At 49.6% G+C, this 13,804-nt stretch overlaps 1 protein-coding gene across 1 annotated transcript; it reads left to right on the top strand.

The window, feature by feature from the left end:
- The first annotated feature begins 1,509 nt into the window (after positions 1-1,509).
- Positions 1,510-2,004, top strand: LOC137838606 (uncharacterized). The gene has a single exon (XM_068647847.1). It carries the CDS (start codon positions 1,510-1,512, stop codon positions 2,002-2,004), a length of 495 nt encoding a protein of 164 aa, XP_068503948.1.
- Positions 2,005-13,804: the final 11,800 nt, after the last annotated feature.

Raw genomic sequence — 13,804 nt, 5'->3', positions numbered from 1 at the left:
ATGGTGTTGAGAATTGTCTGGGTCGGGTGGCAGTCTCAGGTTCATCTACGTCACGCCACCCACGGCGTAACTCCTCATTGGCGCGGTGGAGCTCATCGTTTCTCTCCTGAGATGCTGTGAGATCCGCCTGCATGCGCTCTTGCTCCACTTTCGATGCTGCCATTTCTTCTTGCCGCCCTTGCATCATGCCCATGAGTTGTTGCATGGTCATCTCTTAACTCCTAGCGCGTGCGGGTCTCATGTTCGTGGTTTCTGGAAGCCTTCTTGAGTATCGTGCGACTTGAGAACTGGAACTGGGTTGGAAACTGCGACTGGACCTGAAAAACTGTGTGATGGGACTGATGTTTTATATCGGTCCCACGGTGGGCGCCAAATGTTCTCGCCGGTTGACGAGGGTCGTCTTTGCGCGTTGCTTGTCCTTGCGAGCTAGGGCACCTTCGTTATACTCCATCTGTGATACCTGAAAAGAAGTGAACAAAGGGGCGCCCTCGCGGCCGTTTGCACTCCGACGATCAAGTCAGCTAGCGAGAAACATCAAAGGTGACACACCCTCTGAAGGTGGTCGGGAACTATGCTGAATAACCAAATTGTGTTGCCCTAATCGTCTTGTGCTCACAGTGAGTGTGCAGCAAAAACAACTAGGGTTTGTGCTCTGTGTAACGATACGAGAATTAGGTCAAAACTCGAATCCCTTTTCAAACGCCCCAAGGTCCCTTTTTATACACCCCTCGCATTTAAAACGTGTTAAAGCACATTGAAAGCGTATAAAAATATTCCTTGGAACGTTCGAATCTTAACTAAATTAACGCGTACCTTAGCGAACTTTTAGGAAGGCCTTCATGTTTTCAGTGCTCATTGCCACGTGTTCTTCTGACTTGATCGCGACCCTTCGTTGAGGGCCCTACAGCGCCGTAACCCAACTTAGGGTTAATCCATCGTGCAAACCCTCCTTTGTCGAAGTGCATTTGGCGCAAGGGGGTGACTTTTTGGGTGCCAACTCATGCGCCCCAGCTTCTAGTCACTCGCCTTGGGAGTGTATCTACCTTCCTCTCATACCATGCACGTGGTCCTCCCCTGGGCGTGGCCCCCTCATGGGTCGTATCTGTCCCAGGGTTTCCCAGCAGTGGCGTGGGTACTTCATGAGTTAGGTTACTCCCTACTGGTCCTAGGACTGTGGCCTTGAAGCCACCTCCCTCCTTCCTTTGTCACTGTTCTGAACTGTCGAGGCCCGAAGCCTCCTTGTGATGTTTTAGCTTGGCGATGCCTTAACCTGGCGACGCCTTCCTTAGGCGACGCCTCAGGGAGGCAACGCCTTCCTTAGGCGACGCCTCAGGGAGGCGACGCCTCCTTCTGGCGATGCTTCAAGTGGTCAATCTGTTGACTTTTTTCCTTGGACCCCTCGAGGGGTCCCTCCATACGTTGACTTTGACTTTTGGTCAACGCCCGGGGATGGGACGGTACACTACTATCTCTCATACAAAGCCCTACAAGTTACAATGGTTAAGTGAGATGGGCGAAATCATTGTTAACAAGCAAGTCCTCATAAATTTCTCTATTGGTAAATACAAAGATGAGTTCTTGTGTGATGTTTTGCAAATGGAAGCTACACATGTTCTTTTGGGAAGGCCATGGCAATTTGATAGAAAAGTTTTTCATGATGGCTTTACCAATAAACTTTCTTTTGACTTCCATGGACACAAGGTCATATTAAAATCTCTTTCTCCAAGAAAAGTCCATGAGGACCAAATTCTTATGAAGAAAAAGAGGGAGAGTGAAAATACAAAGAGTTCTAAGAAGGCCCTTCTTATCTCTAGCCATGCAGTCAACAAGGTAATAGTTTCTCACACTCCTATCTTTTTAGCTATTCCTAGACCTCTTGATTTAGAAAAACTTGAGGATAGTCCACATTGTTTGGATAATTTGGTAGAGGAATTTCATGATGTGTTTCAAGATCCTCCTAAAGGACTTCCACCTTTAAGAGGGATTGAACACCAAATTGATTAAATTTCGGGATCTACTTTACCAAATCGTCCCACATATAGGACCAACCCAAGTGAAACTAGAGAAATTCGCCAACAAGTAGAAAATTTAATTGCTAAAGGGTGGGTTCAAGATAGTATGAGCCCTTGTGCCATGCCTATCATACTTGTCCCTAAAAAGGATGGGTCATGGAGGATGTGTTCCGATTATATGGCCATAAATAACATTACAATCAAATATAGGCATCCCATCCCTAGGCTTGATGATTTGTTGGATGAATTGCATGGTTCCCAAATTTTTACCAAGATTGATCTTAAAAGTGGGTATAATCAAATTCGTATTAAACCGGGAGATGAATGGAAAACCGCTTTTAAGACCAACTTTGGCTTGTATGAGTGGTTAGTTATGCCTTTTGGTTTAACTAATGCACCAAGTACATTCATGCGTCTCATGCATCATGTTTTAAGACCATTCATTGGCAAGTTGTGGTTGTTTATTTTGATGATATCCTCATTTATAGCTTGTCTTTGATTGACCATAAGATGCATGTTAGACAAGTATTAGAAACCCTTAGGAAAGAACACTTGTATGCTATCCTTGCTAAATGTATGTTTGCACTTGATCATATAGGATTCCTAGGGTTTGTTGTGAGTATTGAAGGGGTGCGTGTATATCAATCAAAGGTTGTAGCAATTCAAAATTGGCCAACACCCACCAATGTGAATGATTTACGAAGTTTTCATGGCCTTGCTTCTTTTTATAGAAGGTTCGTGAAAAACTTTGGTACAATTGCCGCACCTCTAAATGATATAATAAAAAACGATGTGGTTTCCAAATGGGGAGAAGAGCAAAAAAAAGCTTTTGATATTTTAAAAGAAAAATTGACTAATGCTGCCATTTTAGCCCTTCCTAATTTTACTAAAATATTTGAGATAGAATGTGATGCTTCAAATATAGGCATTGGGGTTGTTCTCCTTCAAGAGGGTCACCCCATAACTTATTTTAGTGAGAAATTGAAAGGTAGTCATCTAAATTATTCCACTTATGATAAAAAATTATATGCACTTGTTAGAGCTTTGTATACTTGACAACATTACCTTTTTCCTAAAGAATTTGTGATTCATAGTGATCATGAATCTCTTAAATATTTGAAAAGCCAAAACAAGCTCAATAAGAGGCATGCTAAGTGGGTGGAATTCCTTGAGCAATTTCCTTATGTGATCAAACATAAGCAAGGCAAAATTAATATTGTGGTCGATGCACTTTCTAGGCGCTATACCTTGCGAAATCTTTTAGGTTCTCAATATCTTGGGCTTGATCACATCAAGGAACTTTATCATGATGACTTTGATTTTTCTCTTATCTATCAAGAGTGTGCTAAGGGTGGACACAAAGATTTTTTTTATCCAAGATGGCTTTCTTTTTAAAGGCAAAAGACTTTGTGTGCCCGAAAGCTCTATTAGACAATCTCTTTTAGAGAAGCACATGAGGGTGGATTAATGGGACATTTTGGGGTAGCCCAAACTTTAGATGTTTTACATGAGCATTTCTTTTGGCCTCATATGCAAAAATATGTTCATAACTTGTGTGATAAATGTATTGCATGTCGTAAGGCTAAATCTAGAGTCCAACCCCATGGTTGATATTTCTATGGATTTCATCTTAGGACTACCCAAGACATCAAAGGGTAAGGATTCCATCTTTGTGGTAGTGGATCGTTTTTCAAAAATGGCACATTTTATTCCTTGCCACAAAGTAGATGATGCATGTCATATTGCAAATCTCTTCTTCAAGGAATTTGTTCGTTTACATGGACTTCCTAGAAGTATAGTATCCGATAGGGATTCCAAGTTCTTTAGTCACTTTTGGATGACCTTGTGGGGGAAACTTGGAACTTAACTTTTATTTTCTACTACTTGCCACCCCCAAACCGATGGTCAAACTCAAGTGGTCAATCGAACTCTGGGACAAATGTTGCGATGCTTTATTTCCGGGAATCCAAAGTTTTGGGAGGATTTACTACCACATGTTGAGTTTGCTTATAATCGCGTAGTAAATTCTACCACATCCCATTCTCCTTTTGAGGTTGTATATGGGTTTAATCCCCTCACACCTCTTGATCTTCTTCCTATTCCTATACTTGATGATGTATTATGCAATGATGGTTTTGAAAAGGCTTCTGTTCCGTCCGGTTGACCTGGGACGTCTTCGTGCGCGACCTCAACCGTCAGCTAGGGACTCCTTCCCACTGGTTACCAGTGTAATCCTGCAAAGAAGGACAAAAGGGCGCCCTAGCGACCGTTTGCACTCCGACGCTCAAGTCAGCCAGCAAGAAACACCAAAAACTATGCACCTCCGTATCGGAGCACCGTGTATGGCACTCCGAAGGTGGTAAAAAGAAACTGTGTTTAGTGTCTATTTCTCCTTCTAGCAAAAATCTTTCCCTAGTCCCTTGTGCGTAACCTCAAGGCTCGAGCAAGCAACTAAAGAGTTTCTGGGAAATTTGCCAAAAGTTCCAACCCTGTTTCCAACATTCCCAGCGCTATTTAAACTACCCAAGCCTTAAAGCGCTTTTAATCATAAAACGTAACGCACTTAATTAACGCGTCTAATTAGAAAACGTAGCGCATTTAAGACGTTGAAACGCTTGGGAGCCTTTATAGTACCTGAAACGCTCGAAACAAAAACTGTATTGAATGACTTTAATTACCTGGTACTTTGAGAGCGTATCTGCCTTCCTCTCGTACCCTACACCTGGCTACCCTGGGCGTGACCCTCCCTTTGAGTCGTATCTGTCCTAAAGGCGTCTCCGAGGCGGAAGGGGTACTTTACGAGTCAGGCTGCCCTATTCTGGTGCTATCACTATGGCCTTGAAGCCACCTTCTCCTTCTATTTATCACTGCCCCGGATCATCGGGACTTGAGGCCTTCGCATAGCGTCGCTCCCTCCGTGGTCTTTCCTACCCATGGGTATCGGGGAACCGCGCTGTGACTGCCTTGACTTAATGATATTTGCTCTTGGCGACGCCCTGGTTGGGCGACGCCTTCGCCTAGGCGACGCTTCCTCTTGGTGAAGCCGGCACTTGGCGTCTCTTCACCTAGACGACGCCTTGTGCTGACTTTGACTCCAGGCGTTGACTTTGACTTTGACTTTGTCAACGCCCGGATACGGGACGGTACACAAGCCCCCAGTCTTAAGCCGAAGATTTGTCTTCAGCGCAAAGACTAAGGCCTCGCCCACGCCGTCCACGTGTCACCCTGATGACGTGTCATTCTCTGCTGACTCAACAATTTTCGAATTGTTGACGTGACAATCTCTGAACCCTAGGGGCACTCTTAATGGCTGATTGGACATCCTCTGAAGCGGGGAGAAACACCTTTTGGGCTACGCTTAATCGCGCGCCACGTGGCCCATCGCACGACCAGCCTCTAGAGTCCCTTGCGCTTCCCTTGGGCGCTTAATCCTTTGACGCGCGGCACGATCTCACGGCTCCTGATTAGCGCCTCTTGGGTTGCAAATGTAATGTTTAAGTTACCCCAAACCTCGCGCTCACACCCACTGTTTCATTCATTCTCTCTGCATCTCCGCACTGTTCATCACCTTCAAGCCTTTCTCTGCAACTTCTGCCCTTTCCTTCGTGCTTTCCTTCCTCCCCCACTTCGACGTCAAAGGTATGATTTTTGCGTCTCCACGACTCTTCTTCTTCGTCGCATTGCATCACTGTATATTGAACTGCCTGGGACTATTTATTATTTACGCATTACTGTGTTCTTCCGCTCCTCCATTCTTCTCCGTTCCCTCCTCTTTCTTTCTGGGTTTTCTCGCGTGGGTGGTATTTCCTGGGGTTTTACTCCTTTTTCTGTCTTGGCATCACTTTGTTAAAAACCATTTTCCTTCTTCTTTCTCCAGCTATTTATTCACACCATGACGCGCACAAATGCGGAGTCCGATTCCTCCCCCAAGAACCCCAAGTCCAACTACAAAGCCTTCTACCCATGGGCCCCCAACGAGCTCTTGAACGACTGTACCAGCCTGACTACCTTCCAGGACCTGGAAGCTCATCGTGGGGATCCCCACTTGTACAACTTGAACGTTTTCTGCCGCACTCACGACGCTCACATATCCGTCCGTCCCGGCAGGCCTGGGGAACCTGTCTGTTTGGACGAAATACCTAGGAAGGGGAACCCCTTCTTCTTTATGTACCAGACGGTGTTTAAACGCGTAGGAGTGCGTCTCCCATTTACCCCCTTTGAGAGGGAACTCCTCACCGAGATTAATACAGCCCCCGCCCAGCTCCACCCAAACAGCTGGGCATTTGTAAGGGGTTTTCAAATCCTCTGCGGGCACCTGGGCATCCTTCCCTCCGTGGATGTTTTCCTGCATTTCTTCGAAGTGAAGAAGCAGTGGAAAAGCTTCTGGGTAAGCTTTTCCGGGATCGCGGGCAGGATCCTCCTCTCCCTCTTCCAAAACTCTTACAAAAACTGGAAAGGAAAATTCTTTAGGGTGTGCAGCGCCAAGCACGACCCCACAGCCTTGGATGGCTTCCCCCTTTATTGGACGGAGCGCCCTAAGCTGCTTAGGGCCAAAACCCTGGAAGAGCTATCCCCTGCTGACAGGGAGGTAAGCAAGGTTTTGGCTGGGCTGGGGATCGTTTTTGATACATTGAAGCTTGTTGCGAGCGAATATAACGCTCACGCCCTGACCACATACTTTGGTAAGGAGACTCTTCCCCCGTCCTCTTTTGTTGTGAGTACCTTGCTACCGAATGTTTGTTCCCACAGCCTCTTCCACTTGTTTTCCATTGTGCCATGTGATTCGCGTCTCACGTTTCTACGCGTTTTGTGATTTTGCACAATTGCTTTGGCTTTGACTTCTGCTGCTTGGTTTATCTGAATGTAGGATCGGTGATGGGTGCTTCCAAAAGGATGATGCTGGCGAAGGCGATAAAGGACGCTCGTGCGGCCAAAGCGGGCGCCTCTTCCGCCCCTGCTACTGACCCGAACCCCCCATCGACCCTGCCTCCGCCACCACCGACTCCTACTGAAGCTCCACTAGGTTCATCTTCACCGTCCCCCCCTAGCCTTGAGGCGCTTCAAACTCCTGGCTCTCCTCCGTCATCGCCGTCGTTCCTCTTGCTGTGGCCTCGTCGCCGGCCCCAACCCCCCTCGACAAAGGGAAACGGGTCTTGGAGATCATATCCGACGACGAGGACTCGGATGGCGTGGCACCTTTCAAGAGGAGGAAATCTGCAAGGGTTCCCCTCCTACCGGAGGCTTCACCCCAGGGAGAGGATTCTTTCAGGGACAACCCTCCCAGCGCTACTTCCCTTCCCCCCACAACCGTCCAAGAGGATATGGGTGAAGAGGCCGAGTCTGCTCCACCCCCGCCACCGACAGAGGTCTCTGCGTCTCCTGCCCCCGTCGCTGCCGCCCCAGATTTTATCACCATCCCTCCTCCAATCATGCATCTGATGAGGGGCTTCAATGGTGGAACAATGCCAGAGGGCACCGACAGGAAGGAGGGCATGCCTTTCTACTTGGGGGCCTTCTTGGCGGTGGCCCTTGAATGGCGCGCCCAGGCCAGAAATGCTGTCCTGCAAGCTCAAACCCTCCAGGCCTTGGAAACAAGGGTAACTGCCCTGGAGGAGGAAAAGAAAACTCTGGGACGCCAGAACGAAGCTTACCAAACCACCCTGAAGCAGGCGCAAGAGTCCAAAGCAGAGGCTGAGGGACAACTGGCAGAGGCGGTGGAGCTCCAGTCCGACTTCTACGCTCGGGAAGTCGCCCTCAAAGTTCAGGTAACGAGCCTTCAAGACATCGTCGAAGCTTACGAAGAAGTTCAAAAAGACTTGAAGGCCCGTTGCTGTGAGCAAGCTGATGCAATGGAGCGGATGGAAGGGCAAATGGCTACCCAGGCCAAAGCTATGGGCCTTCTCCAGGTTGACTACGACAAACTGCAAGTCGAGGTCAGCCGACTCCGCGTGGAGAAGGAGGCTTTGGAGAAGCAGGTAGCTTCTAGGGACGCCACCATCGAGGAGCTAGAGAAGGACAAAAAGGCCCTCATCCAGGACATGGCGGGCACTTTCGAGGAGGGATTCCAGGAGGCTCTAGCCCAAGCTGTCTGCACGAATTCGGGGATCGACATTTCCAACTGCGATTCCACTCATCACATTGTTGATGGAAAAGTCGTGCCCCTGGATATGGACGATTGAAACGCCACCTTCGGTCATCAGCTCATTCCTTTACGCTTGTTTTAACCTTCTTTGATAAATTTGTAACTCTTTGAAACGTCTGCACTCTTGCTACAACTCTGGGTTTTTGTATGATTACTCTTGTGCCCTTGCGATCTAGAATTCCGCCTGTGTGCTTTTACTTTCGTCCTTTGCCTTCGCGTGCTTCCGTTGTTTTGCCTGTACTATACCCGTTTAAGGTCACGCGTCGATGCCCACACCCATGGAGAGGCTCGCCTAACGGGGACGTATCGTCCACGGGGTGTCTCTAATCACCGAAGCGATTCGTCCCCTGATTCTTAGTGCTCGGCGCCCACGCCTAAGGAGAGGCCTGCTATAGCAGCGCCGTATCGTCCCTGGGTGTCTAAAACGCCGAGGGCTCTGGGGGGAGGGGGGCCGTTCCCTCCATGGTCTTTCCTTCCCATAGGTATCGGGGAACAACCCTGCCAGTGATTCGCTGGCATTTGGCGAACTCGTCTCCCTCCACAGTGTTTCCTACCTGTGGGTATCGGGGAGGCGACGCAGCTAACTAGTTTTACTTTCTTCGATTTCGTCTCCCTCCACAGTCTTTCCTACCTGTGGGTATCGGGCAGGCGGCACTGTTGATATTTGGGTTGGCAACGCTCGCGGCGTCTCACGCTGGCGTCGCCCTTTGCGTCCTTCCGGGCGACGCCTCGGGCGTCTCATGCTGCCGTCGCCTTGGGCGTCATCTTTACCTTGACATTGACTTTGACCTTGGCCTTGGTCGACGCCTGAGGATAGCGAAGAGCTCAAGGTTTCGCCTGTGCCATCCACGTGGCGCTTCTCGTATGGCTGATGGGACGTTCAGTCATTCGACTTGATCCACGTGGCGCTTCTTGTATGGCTGATGGGACGTTCAGTCATTCGACTTGGTCCTGACTCCTACTGTGCCCCTGACCCACTTTCGACGGCACATCGTACCATTGGGCATTCTGTCGATGCGACGTGTTCTGAGTTTAACCAGGGGTGCCAGGGCCATCCTTCCATCTTCTGCCATGTGGCTCGATCGTGCGGTGCATCCATTCGCGTCGTTTAGCGCTCTAACTGCAATACTTCCATTTGCGTCGTTTGGCGCTCTAACCGCTATATTTAATTCTTCAAGACTTTGAAACTGCCCTCATCATTTCTGCTCCTTTCGTAACCTACCTGCACCCTTTCTCCTCTCGCGAAGAGTTCTTCCAGTGTCTCTTCCCACCAGCGTTTTACCCTTGCCAAAACTTCAAACCTCCCTGATTCTGTTCAAGAATGTCGTCTTGTGCTACTCCCCCAGGGTCGACCCCAAGGACCTGTATCCGTGGGCTTCGAGGGAGCTTCTTGACGAATGCTCCTGCTTACTCTCCACCAGGGCCATAAGGGAACACAAAGGGGATTCATGCTCCTATGATCACCGTGCCTTCGCGAGGAGGCACGACGACGACATTGCTGTGCTCCCTTGCACTCTAGGGGAGCCAGTATGCGGAGATGAACGGGCCAACGATGGGGTCCCCTTCTTTTACTTCTATCAGGTGGTTTTCAAAACCATCGGCGTGCGCCTGCCCTTCTCCAGGTTTGAGAAGGAACTGCTGACGGAGATTAATGCCGCTCCGGCCCAGTTATACCCCAACAGCTGGGCTTTTGTCAAAGCCTTTGACATCCTTTTCGGGTTTCTGGGCTGTGCACCCTCGGTCGACCTCTTTCTTCACTTCTTTGAGGTGAAGAGGCAAAGGCACAACCTCTGGGTAACTCTCAGCAACGTTCCTGGCAGAGTTCTCGTGACCCCTTTCCAGACCTCCTTTACTGGGTGGAAAGGCCGGTTCTTCAAAGTCTGCTGTTCTGATCTCGTTCCCTCCGCCCTGGATGGTTTTTCACTGTACTGGGTGAGGGAGACGAGGGCCCTTAAATCCAAACCCTTCAAGAAGCTTGCCCCAAATGATCAGGTGGTTTGCAGGATTCTCGCCGAGGCGGGAGGTTTCGACTCCGCCACCTTGATCAGTTTGGAGTTCAACGCTGGAATTCTCGAAAAGTATATAGGTATGAGTCGCTGCCTTAGAGACTTTCGCCTTTATCGTTCTCTATCTGGGTGTGCCTTGCTTCATGGTGTCTCTGACACGTTCATCTTCCATGGTGCAGGTTCGAAGATAAATCAAGAGCGGAGGACACGACTTACCCGGGCTCTGCGAGCTGAGAGCGGGGCTTCGTCTTCTTCTCGTGCTGACTCCGATGGCCCCTGAAGAGTGGTTATTTTCGTGTTTTTGTATGAGTTGTAATGTTCACCCTACTCGCATTACTCCCATTTGTATCGAACACTGCTTGTAACATCAACTTTACTATACCATACTTGGTTTTTGTAACGCCACTCTACTTTGCATACGTCTCGTATATTGTGCGCTTTTTTCCTCGTCATGTTCCTTAACGACGCCTGCCCTTAGGCGACACCTTTTTCTTGGCGACGCCTTTCTTCTGGGCGACGCCTTCTCTCTTGGCGACACCTTCTTTCTTGGCGACGCCTTCTTTTACTAGCGACACCTCATACTACTTCAAACGGAGAAAGATAAAACTGAAAACCAAGGCACGGCTTTTTCTCAAACTTGTTTTTTTTTCTTTTATTTGGGTGACCTCATTAAAAAACCCCGGAAGGGGAAAAAGAGCGTCCCATTTATCAAGACTGTTACATAGCTGCTTTACATAAGTCAACTGAAATAAAACTTCAGGTTGGTTGCGTTCCAACTGCGCGGGATGGGACCTCCATCCAAGGTCTCTAGGCTGTATGAACCGTTGCCCTTAGCCTCGATAACTCTGAAGGGTCCGGTCCACTTGGGAGACAGCTTATTCTCCAGCTCGTACGGGTGGGCTTTTCTCATAACTAGGTCGCCAATCTGAAACTGTCGCGGCTTTACCTTAGAGCTATATTGTCGCTCTACTCTTCTCTTAACCGCTTCAACTTTTATTCTGGCTTCTTCCCTGGCTTCGTCTAGTAGATCCAGGTTTACCCGCCTTTCTTCGTTGGATTCCTCCGCCACAAAGTTTTGAAAACGTGGTGAGCTTTCATGTATTTCTACCGGGATCATCGCGTCCGACCCGTACACCAAACTGAAAGGCGTCTCCATGGTAGAAGATTGGGGCGTGGTGTGGTATGCCCATACGATCCTTGGAACTTCCTTTGCCCACGCCCCTTTGGCCTTCTCTAACCTTCTCTTTAGCCCCCTCAGCAGAACTCTGTTTGCTTACTCCACTTGCCCGTTGCTCTGGAGCTGTTCGACTGATGCGAACACTTGCTTGATACCTATCTCAGTGCACAGATTTCTCAACTGCTGACTGGCAAACTGGGTCCCGTTATCGGATATCAAGCGCCTAGGTACGCCAAAGCGGCACACAATGTTCTTCCACACAAAATGCTGTACCTTGTGCGCAGTGATCTGTGCCACGGGCTTTGCCTCTATCCATTCGGTGAAGTATTCGATGGCAACGATCAAATACTTCATCTGCCTGATTGCCAGTGGGAACGGGCCCAGGATGTCGATTCCCCATGTATGGAAAGGCCACGGGCTGTATATGGATCGCAATTCTTCTGGCGGCGCCTTGTGCCAGTCGGCGTGCTTTTGGCATTGCCTGCAGCGCTGGGCGTGTCGCGCGCAGTCCTCTTTTACTGTTGGCCAGAAGAACCCTGCGCGTATTACCTTGGAGGCTAAGGACCTTCCCCCTACGTGGCTCCCGCAAATGCCTTCGTGGAGCTCCGCCATTATCCTGGTACACTCGTCTTCACTTACACACGTTAGGATAGGGTGAGCGAACCTGTGCCTGAACAACAGTCCATCCACCAGAGTATATCTTGCAGCATTTCTTTTGACCTTCTCACCCTCTTCCGGCTCCACTGGGAGAGTCCCATCCGCCAGGTACCGTTTGTATGGCGTCATCCAGGTGTCTCCCTCGGCAAGGACACATACCTGCATTTGCCTTCCTTCTTCAGGCATGTCCGCGTACGTGCTGATGCGGGGCGTCTTCAGCGTATCTTGGGTTAGAGAGCGATGATTCCTTGGACTCTCTCTTGATGTACAGATCTGGAGGACATTCACCCTGTTATCTTCCACGAATTTACGCGGAGCTTTGAGCGTCTCCTGGATCACTGTCCTCTGCCTACCCCCCTTGCCTGAGCTGGCCAGCTTGGCAAGCAGGTCGGCTCTGGCATTCTGCTCCCTTGGGACATGTATCAGCTCAAGAGTGTTAAATGCTCGCTTCAATAGTTGGACGTATCTTAGGTACGCCGCCATCTGTGGGTCCTTCGCTTGGAACTCACCCGACACCTGCCCCGTAATAAGCTGGGAATCGCTTTTCACCAGGAGGTTCTGCGCGCTCATATCCTTGGCCAGGAGCATTCCTACTATCAGGGCTTCATACTCTGCCTGATTGTTACTTGCCTTGAAGGCGAAGCGCAGGGCCTGCTCAATCAGTACGCCGTTGGGTCCCTCCAAGACTATTCCCGCACCACTCCCTTGTTGGTTGGAAGAGCCATCAACCGAGAGCAACCACTGCGAGCTCACCTCCACCTCCTGTTCACCTCCGGGTGAGAGCTCTGCTACGAAATCTGCATACACTTGCCCTTTGATGGATCCTCGAGGCTCGTATTGGATGTCGAATTCTGACAGCTCCACCGCCCAGCATACAATTCTCCCAGCCACGTCAGGCTTCTGCAGCACCTTTTGTATAGGGAGGTTTGTCATCACTACCACCGTAAAGCTGTGGAAGTAATGACGGAGCCTCCTGGCTGAAAACACCACTGCCAGCGCTGCCTTCTCCAACGCCTGGTATCTCGTTTCCGCGCCTTGTAAGGCCTTGCTTACAAAATAGATGGGCTTTTGAATCTGGTCCTTCTCCTGGACCAGCACTGAGCTGATAGCTCGCTCTGTCACTGCGAAGTACAGCCGGAGGGGCACGCCTGTTACCGGTTTGCAGAGGACCGGTGGCGTCGCCAGGTATTCTTTCAACTTAATGAAAGCCGCTTCGCATTCGTCAGTCCATGCGAAACGACTATTTCTCTTGAGGCACTGGAAATATGGGTGCCCCTTCTCTCCCCCGGCAGAGACAAACCTCGAGAGTGCGGCCATCCGCCCTGTCAGCTGCTGCACTTCCTTCACCGACGTCGGGCTTCGCATGGCGATAATCGCTGCACATTTGTCGGGGTTCGCTTCTATCCCCCTCTCTGTGAGCATAAAACCCAAGAACTTACCGGCCTCTACCCCGAAGACACACTTCTCAGGGTTTAACTTGAGGCGGTACTTGGATATTGTGACGAACAACTCCTCCAGGTCCGCCATGTGTTGTGCCCTATCCTGCGAGGCCACCACCATGTCGTCTACATAGGCGTACACATTCCTCCCTAGCATGGGCGCCAGGACCTTGTCCATTAACCTTTGGTATGTGGCGTCCGCGTTTTTCAGACCAAAAGGCATCACCTTATAGCAGTAACTACAAGTCTCAGTCATGAATGCAGTTTTATTCTCATCTCTCGGGTGCATCTTGATCTGGTTGTACCCTGAGAATGCGTCCAGGAAACTCAGCACCTTGCTGCCGGATGCACTATCCACCAACGCGTCGATG

The sequence above is a fragment of the Phaseolus vulgaris genome, chromosome 4, assembly GCF_000499845.2.
Source record: "Phaseolus vulgaris cultivar G19833 chromosome 4, P. vulgaris v2.0, whole genome shotgun sequence".
NCBI classification, from domain to species: domain Eukaryota; kingdom Viridiplantae; phylum Streptophyta; class Magnoliopsida; order Fabales; family Fabaceae; genus Phaseolus; species Phaseolus vulgaris.
The sequence above is the reverse complement of the archived record's forward strand: the minus strand, read 5'-3'. Positions and strand labels throughout refer to the sequence as shown.